The sequence below is a fragment of the Neocloeon triangulifer genome, unplaced genomic scaffold (assembly GCF_031216515.1).
Source record: "Neocloeon triangulifer isolate White Clay Creek 2 clone unplaced genomic scaffold, ASM3121651v1 ptg000014l, whole genome shotgun sequence".
Taxonomy (NCBI): Eukaryota; Metazoa; Arthropoda; class Insecta; order Ephemeroptera; family Baetidae; genus Neocloeon; species Neocloeon triangulifer.
The window spans coordinates 13,572,231-13,584,243 of record NW_026775556.1 but is presented as its reverse complement, the minus strand read 5'-3'; the positions used below and the strand labels follow the sequence as shown (position 1 = coordinate 13,584,243).

General features: G+C 41.1%; 1 protein-coding gene across 5 annotated transcripts; it reads right to left on the bottom strand.

Moving 5' to 3' along the window:
- Positions 1–895: 895 nt before the first annotated feature.
- LOC132199631 (protein transport protein Sec16B) lies at positions 896–11,940 on the bottom strand. 5 transcript variants are annotated; one of them, XM_059624496.1, is made up of 24 exons: positions 11,819–11,940; positions 11,497–11,559; positions 11,295–11,440; positions 10,495–10,818; positions 9,640–10,230; positions 8,666–9,483; positions 8,359–8,610; positions 8,058–8,195; positions 7,850–8,007; positions 7,720–7,764; positions 7,248–7,536; positions 6,818–6,973; positions 5,698–5,937; positions 5,503–5,641; positions 5,070–5,441; positions 4,894–5,011; positions 4,411–4,817; positions 4,116–4,359; positions 3,810–4,054; positions 2,594–2,818; positions 2,297–2,507; positions 2,085–2,225; positions 1,925–2,013; positions 896–1,387 (listed from the first exon to the last, which is right to left on the bottom strand). In XM_059624496.1, the coding sequence occupies exons 2-24, from the start codon at positions 11,534–11,536 to the stop codon at positions 1,334–1,336; spliced, it is 5,442 nt and encodes a 1,813-aa protein (XP_059480479.1). In that variant the 5' UTR covers positions 11,537–11,559; positions 11,819–11,940; the 3' UTR covers positions 896–1,333. The 5 variants fall into 5 exon arrangements, with proteins under 5 accessions (XP_059480479.1, XP_059480481.1, XP_059480483.1 ...); XM_059624498.1 differs by having other exon boundaries at positions 8,404–8,610; XM_059624500.1 differs by lacking the exon at positions 6,818–6,973.
- Positions 11,941–12,013: the final 73 nt, after the last annotated feature.

Sequence of the window (12,013 nt, the reverse complement as noted above, 5' to 3'; positions counted from 1 at the left end):
AAATTGTAAAATAATAGTTCCTTCAGCATTATTTAAAGATGGCATTAAAAGAAAATTGATGAAAATCAAATTAAGATCCAACCTGCAACTGTCGCACATTCATTTTCAGGCGGCTCGTAATTCTCATGGAGCTCTTGATATTTGGAAAGACAGAAGCTGTCAAGAATGATGAGAAACTCTCTGAGCAATATACACCTGACGGCTTAATTTTATTTAAATGGTGAAGAAACGTATTAATTTATTTGATTTATAATTGCATGGCACTCATGATTTCTTTTATTGTCAAATCATAATACTTGGCAAAAATATTTTAACTTCTATGAATAGAATACTTATTATTTTTTTAGTCTCCATTCTCCAGATATTTTGGACTAACAAATCAAAAAGCAATGTGCCTGTCAGGTGCTGAAGAATGAGGATGGTTATCTCTTCAGAGAACAAAAAAGCATTCAATACAATTATAATACTCATTCACTCAATTCGCCATTTAGAAATTTCGTTATTTATTTTTACTTTCCATTTCCACTGTTAAAAATGGAGATAAGGAAACAATTTTTATAAATAATTTTGTGTGTGAGCACAAGGGTTTTTTTTTTTTTAATTTTTTAGTGTGTCGTGTTTGCATTGTTAAGTTTATACCACTTTATGTTTAAATTTTGCAAATAAATTTAACGTGAATTCAGAAACTGAGCGAGAAAACAAATTATTGCTCGGAAAACAAATTAAAATGTCCAAATTTCATCTGTAGATAAAACTGAAATAAAATAAAATATTATATCAAAAGTTTCTTAATGATTCTTATTAAAATGTATCATACAGGGCTCATCTAATTTGATATAATCTTAATCATATATAAAAAAACTTTTTAGTGACTTAATAAATAATGGGCGTCAAGTATCTAAGAAGAATGATTTTATTTTTAATATCCAATAATTTACAACAACCTGTGTGTAGGGCGTAATAATCATAAAGCAGTTCACCTAGAGCGTAAATCTGACGAAGCACGAGGTTCAGATAAGCAATTTCTGCCTCGCGACCCCAGAACATTTGGGCGGTCAGTCCAAGTGGAATTCTCAGTTAAGTCAATCCCTCAGCAAGAGCGCGCGCGTCTTTTAATTACTTTTTCTATATATTTATATAATGTATAGTTATTATTTCTCATGTAACGAAAACATTGTAGAATAACAAAATGGGAGATTGAGTCTTGCACACCAACCACACACCAACAAAAACGTATAACATTGGCTAAAATTTTCTTCTTCACTCCAATCAAACATGAGTGTCGCACAATTCCAGCCTCACAGAGACGGAGACGTTGGGGGCGGCTATCACATTACTGATACTGCTGGGCGCCAAATTGGACAGGGTTGTACATCACAGGGCCCGCCTTAAAAATGATTAGAAAAGCTATTAATAATGGTTTTATTTGTTATTTGTAATGATTTCTATTGGTAACTGCATTCTAGCTAATCAATCACATAATTGGTGTATCATTGCCATGCATATAAACCACGGAAATAACATATAAATAATATATTATTAATATTTATGGTACAGTTAACAATCAATGTATTTTAACTATTTCAGACAAAAAATTACATTTATGAAACTTTGAGACAGAAAAACAGAAAATTCAGTTTTAGATTTTTTATTCTTGAATAAAAAGTAATCTTTTGTAGCTTGCTGTAGACATAAAAATAATCGAAAGTTGTGGTAAAATAAACTAAAATTAAACTACTGCTAAAAAATCAAATATCAAAAATTAAAGTGAATAAATAAATCGCCAATTAACGGAGCCACAATCTTAGGCTGACCAATTACCCGATTGATTTCAAATGTCTGCCAATTCATCCTCAGAAAGCTGCATGCGGGAGGAGCCAAAATTTAAAGAACTTAAACCCGGATGACTGCTGTCAACTCTTACCTGCTGGACTGAATTCTCTGAATCAGAATTTGGCGAAGTCATTGGCGACGAAGCAGGCGTCAAAAATTCTGACGAAGCAGCCCCCTCAACTGCAAAAACAAAATAATGCACGGATGTTAATATTTAACAGTATAAAAAAAATATATTATTTATTGCTAACCTGGAGCAGGCACAAAAAGATTAACTGGGGGCTGAGCTTTAGGGCCGCCCATGCCAGGGAACAGGTCTGTGGGTGCAGCAGATGGGCTCGATGCTGCAGATCCATTCTGCTGTAGAACGTTTACATAGTTTTTCCTCATGTCTGTAAAAAGTGATTAAAGGGTTAAAAAACGTCAAATTTGCTTTGTATTTTTGTATAATATTGGTACTTACTTCGTCCAAGTTTGTATCCCGAGCCTCCAGCTGGAGGTGCTGATAGTGAGGTGTTGTTGTTACTGTTGGGGACTGGAGATGAGACCGGAGTGCTGGAGGCACTGGGTTGCATTCTTGGATTCATTTTGGGGGGAGGAGGAAGGTCGCCGCCAACTTCTGCACCATCTCCATCTTTATTAACCCATTTATTTTTGTCTGCATCCCACACAATCTGTAAGATAACAGCAAAAAAATTAAAATAATTCTTAAGCGACATCAAAATCAATAGAAATTATATTTGTGAAATTAAGGACTTACTGAAGGATTTTTGTCATCTGGAAGTTTCATCTGGTTCTTGGGCCTGAGCGAGATCTTGCTCAGTAGACCTCCAAGCCAGCCACTGCCTTCCTGGCCAGGATTTAGCGCTTGCTGTGGCTTCTTCAGGGGGGTCGTAGGAGTTTTAGAAGCGGCAGGTTTGTTGGACTCTGAAGATGACTCAGACAATGTCTGCTGACGCCTTGAGGGAACCAGCGAGATGTTTGGCTGCAACGAGAGCAACGCAGGGTCACGCCTGACGCCCCTTTGGGACCCCGGGAGCTCAAGGGGCTGGTCAATTGGGAAAGTTTGAGGTTTGCGACTGCATATTGGTCGGTCAATGGGGTAGGTGCCGCCAAAAATGAGGGGACGTTTGCGGTATAGAATGGACGCCTCCAGGTATGACAGGGAAGAGGAATGGTGGTAGTAAGAAGGAGGAGGTGAAGGGAGGCAATTGTCCAAATTTGTTAGGTCAACATTCAGCGGTGAGGGAGGTCGAATGTTATTTCGGGATAAGGGGTGGTGCCGAGGACGACTTTCCTCATAATGAGGAGGAAAGCGATGTCGAGGCTGAGGTGGTTGAGGGATTTCGAGAGGGGTATTTTGGGGCACAAGAGCGTGGTTACTTACAGAGTCACGTTCGGGAGTATTCCTCCCGATGGACTGGCAGCGTGAAAAAGAAGCGCACTTGCAATGAGTAAATTTAATTCATTGTTTGTGAGAGAAAAGTTCCAAAAAAGTATTTGAAGAGTCAGATTATACGGATCATGCTAGCTAATGAGTTTTTCTACAGCCAAAGTAGATAAATAATTACAGCAATTATTTATAATACAATTTTACTTTTATTCTGGAGCAAAAACAGTAACGTCAAATGTGGATATTTGGAGCAAATATAAGATTTACTTTACACCCTAAATTTTTACTGGTATTGCCTATATTATCAATTTAAAGTGCATCAAAATTTCAAATAAATGAAACAAAATAAAATTTAGAAGATCAAAGATTCAAGATAATGTTCTTTAAAAATTAAAAAGCATACTCCAGTTTGTGCAAAAATAAACTTTGACTGGATAATTATAAACAAAAATAAGGTGAATAAGACTTATGTATCAAGCACTATGTAAGTAAGAAATTTCTTAAGTCCTGCCTCCTTGACATGCCTGGCAGCATCTAACTTTCTGAGGAATCAGACCCCAAACTGGGACTCTTGCAAATTTACCTCTGGCTGCTCTGATTGCTGATTAGACTGGTCCCAGTAGTTGTAGCTGTGCTGAGGGGTCGAATTCGCAATTGGCTCTGGGGTCTGCGGAACAGACATCTGAGGCGTCATATGTTGAGGAGTTGTCTGCTGATGGACAGGTGTTTCCGAAGTTGGTGCCTTTTGACTCTCTTCTGTAGCAGACCATGGTTGCTGCTGCCAGTAGTTGTTTTGCTGCGTCATTGTCTCTGAAGCAATGGCAGTTGCTGAGGATTCAAGATGTTTTAAATTAATAAAACTTATTTTAATAATCACGGCAAATCATACTTTCAGTTGTGACAGTGTTGTCAGCCTGGTTTTGCTGTTGCTGTTGCCATTGCGATTGCTGGTAATAGTACTGTTGCCATTGCTCTTGGTAGGCAGTCTCGTCTGGTGTTGGTTGCTGATCAGTTTGTTGACTCTGCTGTGGATGGCTTGAGTAATCCTCATACTGCTCAACATTTTGAATCGCTAGGTGTCTCAAGGAACTCAACCATTCCGGGTCCGAGGAATAAAACGTCACTTCCTCGCCCTACAAAAATTTATATTTATCAAGTTAAATTACGCTTTGAATAAAACTAACCTCTTGAGTAGGACTAAATAATGGATCGCTTTGCTTCAGTTTGTCAGCAAGCTCGGCCACTTGGGCAGCCAATGGTCCGGCTGAATTGTGCATCACTAGAGTGTTGGCCAATTCTTCGCAATACAGAAGTGCCTCAGTTGAGTACCCGTAGTCAATGAGATGACCGGCGTAGAGCAGCTTAAAAGGCTGCAGAGAAGTCACGTAGTATGAGGGCTCGGCAAGACGTCGGGCATATTCGTACACCTCGGTGCACTGAATGGCTTCAATAGTGGCAAACGAGTCAAGCGGAAGAGCAGCTGAAGTGGCCAGAAGACACAATTTTGGTGATGGGTGCTGCCCAAAAGTACCAAAATCAAGCTGAGACAATAAGTAACAAAACTGGGATGCATATAAACAACCACGAGCCGCTGAAACATGTTAAAAAAATAATTAATCATCAATTGAGAAAAAAATTGCTTCTTTGTTCAAGGGAATTTAAATTACCAAGAGTGTCGCCAAGAGTTGTAATGGCTCTGTGGTCAAGGTCAGAACGAGATGATGGATTTGAAAGCATCATGGCCAAATGTGGTTTCCAGTCGCCCCACTTCTCATCTGACACACTCTATAAAAATAAGGGAGTTCAGAAAAGTTTCTTATCAAGTCAAAAATTAGAAAATTACTGTGACCGCAGCAGGTTGTCTTCCAGACATAAGCTGGTACAAAGTTTGCAAAGGATCATTTAGTGACAGCCCGTTTGCAAATCTCGTCATGACACTGGCATAAGTTCGAGCGTCCATTTTGGATGCAAGGAACAATGCGTGGCCCCAAAGGCCATGCTTCATTGCCCAGTCGAGAGCTTCCTTTGTGTTACCAAACAAGAGGAACTGCCGGAATTTTGCGGTTAGTTGATTCTCTGAAAGTCTGCTTTGCGATCGAGGTGCTCGAGACTCATCCTCAGAGTCGGAAGAATCGCTCCGGGAGGAATCATGTGGGCTCCTGGTCAGGTCGGAGTCTTCTAACAGCAACTCGGCAATGTCAGCGCCAACAACAGTCTAAGGGTTTTGGAATTTTTATTATAAATAAGAAAATTATGTGTGTTTGAGTGATTCTCACCCCATTTTGTCTGAGCAAAAGAATCAGGAGTCTCCACAAGAGAATGTACGAGTCTCTATCTAGCATTTCAGGATCCATTTGGGCATTTCTGATTTTTTGACTGCAAAATTGGATGACACTGTTCTTGTGAGTGGTGCCCCTACAGTTGAAATAGTATTTTTTAACTCAAATAATATTTGACAAACTATTTTTTACTTGACAAGGGGTCCTGGGAATGATCGGAGTTCTGAGTTTATTGGGTCGTGGGCCAGCAGTGTCTGCAGGTCGTGCACCAAAACAGTTGCCACTTGGCCTTCGCGAGGGTAGTGGGGCAAAACATGTACAAGGCGGCCCTGGCCACTGATTTTAGCCACTGGGTGAGCGCTCGTAAACTTGGCTGGAGTCAGCCTCTGGATCGGAGCAGGAGAGGGTTGCCGTTCAATAGCATTTGCGCCACTGTAATTATAAATTTCTAGTTTAAATTCTTGTAAATATTTAAATTTAAATTTAGTTTATTAACACTTAGTTTGCTACGCTAGCACAAACACACAATTGTGGTTGCCGAGTCAATGGAATATAGTGATTCTTGTGATAACAACATGATTGAAGGATGCGTAAATTTTTAAGCTTCACATCTATATTCCTCTGCCTCAAGAATTAAAATTGAAGGCAAATAAGGATGAACAAATGGAGTAGGTTCCCAATATAAGGCATGTATTTAATCCTAGAAATGAAATGATTTGGAGCAAAAAAATCTGATATTTTGAGTTAGCAGTCAAATTTTATAAAGTCAAAATTGATCAAACCCTGGGACTTTGGGACGGGTCTGTGGATCATTCACAAGCACCATAGCCATAAACCTGTTTTGAAAAGAAGTTAGTCATTCAATTAGTCCATGCGCTCAACTAAAACAAATTACAATATCCAAGAGAAAACATCAGCTGTTATGAGTGGTGAGGTATTAGTTCTTTTATAGAGGAATTATGGTGGCTTTGATCAACAACTAAAATGAATATAATATATATGATGATTCAAAAAGTATGATTCAGTATGGGATATAATTGCTCCAAGCAATAATTTTTTGTTTATAACTTTGAAAACTTTTAAAATTCTCAAAATATAAAAATTCCCCAATCAATGCAATTGCGCCGGCAAATTCAACGCTCCACTTAAACTTGATTTGGTAAGCAGTGTAGACAGCAGTCAAGCCAGCTTTTTTGGGCATTGACTTTGTATAAGAGTTTGCAGAGAGAGCGGCAAGGCAACTACTCAATAAGACAAAATAACCTGGCCCAACACCTTCCAACCAACCAGCTGATCAAAGAAGCAGCCTCACCTGGCACCTGCCTGAGAAGGAGTAGAGTTAAGTAATGTTTGCTGCGGATAGTAAGGGTTGTAGGAGGGTGGGAGGGACGGCGGACCTTGACGAAGGTATAAGGGGGTAAGGGGAAGGTCACGCAAACTGTGGGCCGGCGATCTCGCACGCAGGAACCTGTGGGGAACCAACACATAACGAGTCACAGCAAACGTGCAACAGCCCAAGCCACGCCAAATTAGGGCACTCTTAGGGTATGTCAGTCTCGGCCATTGCTTTGGCACCAATTAATTCCACATCAGCACAAAAATTGTTAATCCAAAATACAACTTGAATTTAAGCTGCTTTTTAATTTAATTAAAGCTGAAAAACATTTTCTTAAATTATAAAAAGTGATTCAATTTCTAGTGTGCCAAAGTTGGACGAGACTGGTTTTGAAGGTTTTATTTACCTGATTTCATCGTTGATTGAGCTGCGTCCTGAATGGACACTACCCCTGCTGTTGTCATCGTTGAAGCCATCAATGGTGCCACTTCCAGGTCCTTGCTGGCTGCTTGGTGGCATGGAAATGTAGCGACGATACCACTCGGCATAGGCGGCAGGGTTGGTGCGTCGCAGTTCCTCGTAGTAGGCAGCAGTTTGAAGATTGTATTCAGGGAATTGCAGCTGCAAGGACGGAGGTCCTCTAGGGTAGTGCTGGTGGTGAGAGTCATAAGGTCGTCCATAGTAATCATATCCTCCTATGAAAGAAAACATTTAACCCAACAGATGATTTTTTTTAGAAAAATGAATGATTTTCACAAAAATCACGCTGTGCCAAATTGAGGTGTCACACTTGATGAGTTATTTACAATATATTATGTGCCAAAAAATTGATATTTAAATGATTAAAAATCACTCCACTCAAAAGTCACAGCTTTTACCTTTGGCAGAAGCCCCAGACGGTTTCTTAGTATCTTTCTTAGAAACTGAAATATGTTTATGTTACTACTCCAAGAGCTGTTCAATATTACCATCTACAGGCTAGTCACAAATAAAATTCAAGATATTTACCTCTCCCATAGTATGGATCCCTGGTGTCTCGTCTGTAGCGGTCTCTATAATCGTAATAAGCCTTATCTCTGGAGCTTCGAACCCTTCCTCGGTCTAGATGGTCCGACTCATAATCATTTCTTCTTGCCTCAGAACCTGCTCTGCTAGGTGGCCTGGATCTAGAAAATTTATATTAGTAAATAAAACATATTCAAAATTTTAAATCTACCTCTCTCTGTTTGAATATCTATCATCCTCGTATCTATAATCTCGATGGGACCGATAGTCATCTTTTTCACGAACTCCATCTCGTTCTCTCTCCCTATCACGATCTCGGTCTCTGTAATAGTCCTTATGACGTCCGGATCTGCAACATGTTTAGAAATATTTTTGTTTTAAATAATTCTGAGCAAAAGGATGTGCTTTATAGGTTTAAAAATAGGATCAACGTCATGCTTAACAGTGACACAGATGACCTACGAGTCTAGTTGCAAGAGAAGTGTTAGAACAAATAAGGACTGGTTCAAGACCTGTAAGAGGAATGCTTTCTGTCTGGGGACCTTTCTCCACGGTACCTCCGGCCCCTATCACTGTGGTTGCTGTCACTGTCTTCCTCTTCATAGTCTTCATAATCTTTCCTGCGTCTACTTCTTGGCTGAGACTCCCTGTCTCTCTCCGACCTCTTTTTTGGCTCCTCCTTGCCAGGCCTGGGCGGTTTTCCTTTTGATTTGTCGACCTTTTTCTCGGAGCGTCTTTCATCAGATTCCTTTCTCTCCCTCTCTCTGAAAATAAAAGTAAATAGTTGGAAAGAGAACAAAATAAATGTTATAATTTCACCTTCTACGTCTTTCTTTCTTGTCCAAGGGTGGAGACTGGGGTGGCGACTGAGGTGTTGGCTGCCTGCTGTCTTTTCTTTTTTCTTGGGCAGCCTCCTCTTCAGCTTCTTGCTCATCGTGCTCAAATTCACCTCCAGAAATAATTTCAAGGTCTGATATTTCACCTTCTTCCAATTCAGACTCGGGTGCAGGATCTCTTTCCGGAGTTGCCTCTCCTTCAGCTCCTCGCCTACTGACATCCTTGAATGCAGAGTTCTGCTCACCAACCAAAACAGCCCTTGAAGCAGCAGGAATTTGGGGCGGCGGCCTTCGTGGCTCGGCGTTGGTGCCCTCGGCATTTGTTCGGCCTTCGGTAGGTCGCATGGGTTGCTTTTTGGGAATTGGCCTGGGTGGAGACTCATTGTCTCCCTCGGCACTTGTCCGAGCGATTGAAGGAGGGGCAGCAATTGGAGGAGGCTGTCCTACACCCTCACCAGTGGTGCGGATGGCAGGAGGTGCCGGTTCATCACATTCAGAACCTATTGTCTCACTGCGTTGACCATTTGGCTCGTCAGGCTCTGTTGTTCCAGGCACAACTCTTGGACCACCAGGCACAGGACTCTGACGACTCTCACCCGTCACAGTGCGTAAATTAGACAACTCTGCACTCAGCTGTCCAGTTTCGAGGAACTGGTTGCGATCGCTAGCTGAGACAGGGTCAACATTTTCATTTGTAGGCGGAGGGGGGAGAGGCGGCGAAGTGGACTGGGAAGGGTGGGGTCGCTGCTGATCCAAGTTCTCAGGTGGAGGAATGACACTAGGCCATGGAGATGGATCATCCTAAAACAGTAGAAACAACAAAATTGATGACGTCGCTAATCATTAAAATATACAATCAATTGCAATTAAGGACTGCTTTTCAATAATAATTGATATAATATTAATTACTTTTGCACCAAAAAATAATTTTTAGTGAATAAAATATTATTCTTATACCTGTCCAACTGCCATACGAGATGAAACTGGTGGTGGAGGCGGCAGTGGAGAAGCCGCTGGAGGCGGCATGACAGCATCTTGGGGTGATTCTTCATTATCCGGCTCCACTTCTAGATTTGCTGAAAACTGTTCCTGCGGCCCTTGGTGAGGCTGCTCAGGAACTTCCAAGTTGTCGACAGCACTAAGTGCTTCTGGGAGAGTCACCTCTTGAAGAGAAGGCTCCGGCTCTGGAGGAGGAGGTTGCGGTTGCTGAACAGGGGTTTGATGGTGCACTTGAGGAGACTGTCGAGGTGTTTGATGCATCTGTGGAGGCGGCGGGGGCGGCGCACTTTCTCGCACTTCACCAATCTCATTCAAGTTTACGTCAGCCAGTTGCTTTTCGAGTTGCTCCATTTTCTGATGGGTGGCTGCTTCCTGAGCTTGAGCAGCAGCCAAATCTTTGTCTTCCCAGTTCCAGGACGTATCCTGATTGCCCTGATTCCAGCCCCAGTTCCAGGTGTCGTTTTGTTGCGGTTGTTGGGGGTATGACTGCTGCTGACCTGGATAGCTTTGCTGTGCCTGATTTTGGTAAGCCTGAGACGGGTCGCCCGGCTGAATAATAAATTGGAAATAAATAAAGAGGAAAAGGGAATCCCTAGATTAAAGCTTGTTAAACCAAAATAATTTAAATAATTTCACCCAGAAATAATTTTGTTTCTTCTTTAAATTGAAACTCTGATTATTTCTCTTAGTATATTGGATAAAGGAGTTTCATTTTAACCAGCACAAACGCCACTTCAACTGTGAACGTTCTCGACAAAATTAATTATATAGGTTTGAAATTTCATTGAATATTTGACCAAACAAAAATCATACCTGATAATTATAGTCATAGTTGTAGTTGTTCTGACTGTCGTAGGCCTGATATGACTGCTGTTGGTTCCATTGTTGATTGGGCTGCTGCTGCTGTTCTACAGGTTCCCACTGAGCCTGCTGCTGATCCCAGTTGTTCCACCACTCTTGGCCAGTGTTATTATTGTTTTGCGTGGGAGATTGAACTTGCTGTTGTGGGTATTTTGGGGAAGCTTGCTGTTGTTGAGGCGGATACCATTGTTGTTGCTGCTGCTGGGGCAGCGGGGGTTGCTGAGTTGACGCGGTCTGCTGAGGGGGTGCCGGCTGTTGAGGCGACTGCTGCCAACCCTAAAAATAAAAAGTTTTAGATGCGTTACAAAAATTTCAGTTAGAGATCACATTTGCAACTTAAATATTTTATAAAGAAGCTGGATAGTTTCCATTGAAAAATCAAGATAAATAACTTAAATAACAACCTCTCTGACAACCACGTTAATAACTTCTAATTGTTCATTGTCATCAGAATATTCGTTTTCCACTTCGTCAGCAGAAACATCGTCGGCAAGCATATGTTACTTTTATAAAATATAAAGTAGGTAGAAAAGGAGAACTTGAAAGCAGCATCCTTATCAGCTTATCTCCCCAAATGTTTGGACCCCAAGTAAATAATTGCGGTTCAGGCGCCCTCTTTGATTTACTAACTACATACAACTGACTACAATTAAGGGATTTGCCTAAAAATAATAAGTACGGAAATAAATATTTAATATAAAAATTATTGTTATGGACTATAATTAAAAAAAATATTTTAGATGCTTTTTTACCTGCTGTTGAACTGATGGTCCGGGTGAGGGGGCAGGCGGAGCACCCACTGCGCTGGGGTTGTAAAAAGTAGGCGGTGTAGGGGCACCCGGATGCTGAGCGATGGGGGCTGCATTTTGGGCTGGCGAAGCATTTGTGCCCTGAGGTGCTGTACCAAAAATAAAATTTTAATATCAGGAGATTCCAAGGGTGCAGCAAACTTACCAGCCACCCTGTGCGCCAACTTCGTCCTTTGCCGAAACATTTTTATTTAAAGGCGCATTGTCTCTGTAAACCAAATCGAGAAGTTCTTAATCAGATATCCAAAAACAGCCAGTTGAAAAATATAGAAAGAGAAGTTAAATGTGAATATGAAGACAGAGAGCGTGAGAAAGATTTGTGAAAGGAAAATATTGGCCCCGTTTGACAGCGCACATATTGCTCCAGAGCGGTCGAGCGAACCGAAAACACAGATGATTAGCCGGGAATGGTGGACGAGACGGTAAAACCAGAATAAGGGTCAAGTTGTCTAGCCTATAATTTGTACCTTTTCCTATCACAGCCAACAAATAAGTCGAATTATGCTGATAAATTTCGCTAGCTGAGTGCGATTCCGCAAAATCTTTCTGTGCAGCTCGCTCTCACCTGTGACGTGACGGGATGTCGTGGTGGATAGTATGTAAGGGGTGCCAACTTGTCAAAAATACTAAATTTTTAATTTCTTCACTTATTTCTACTAAAT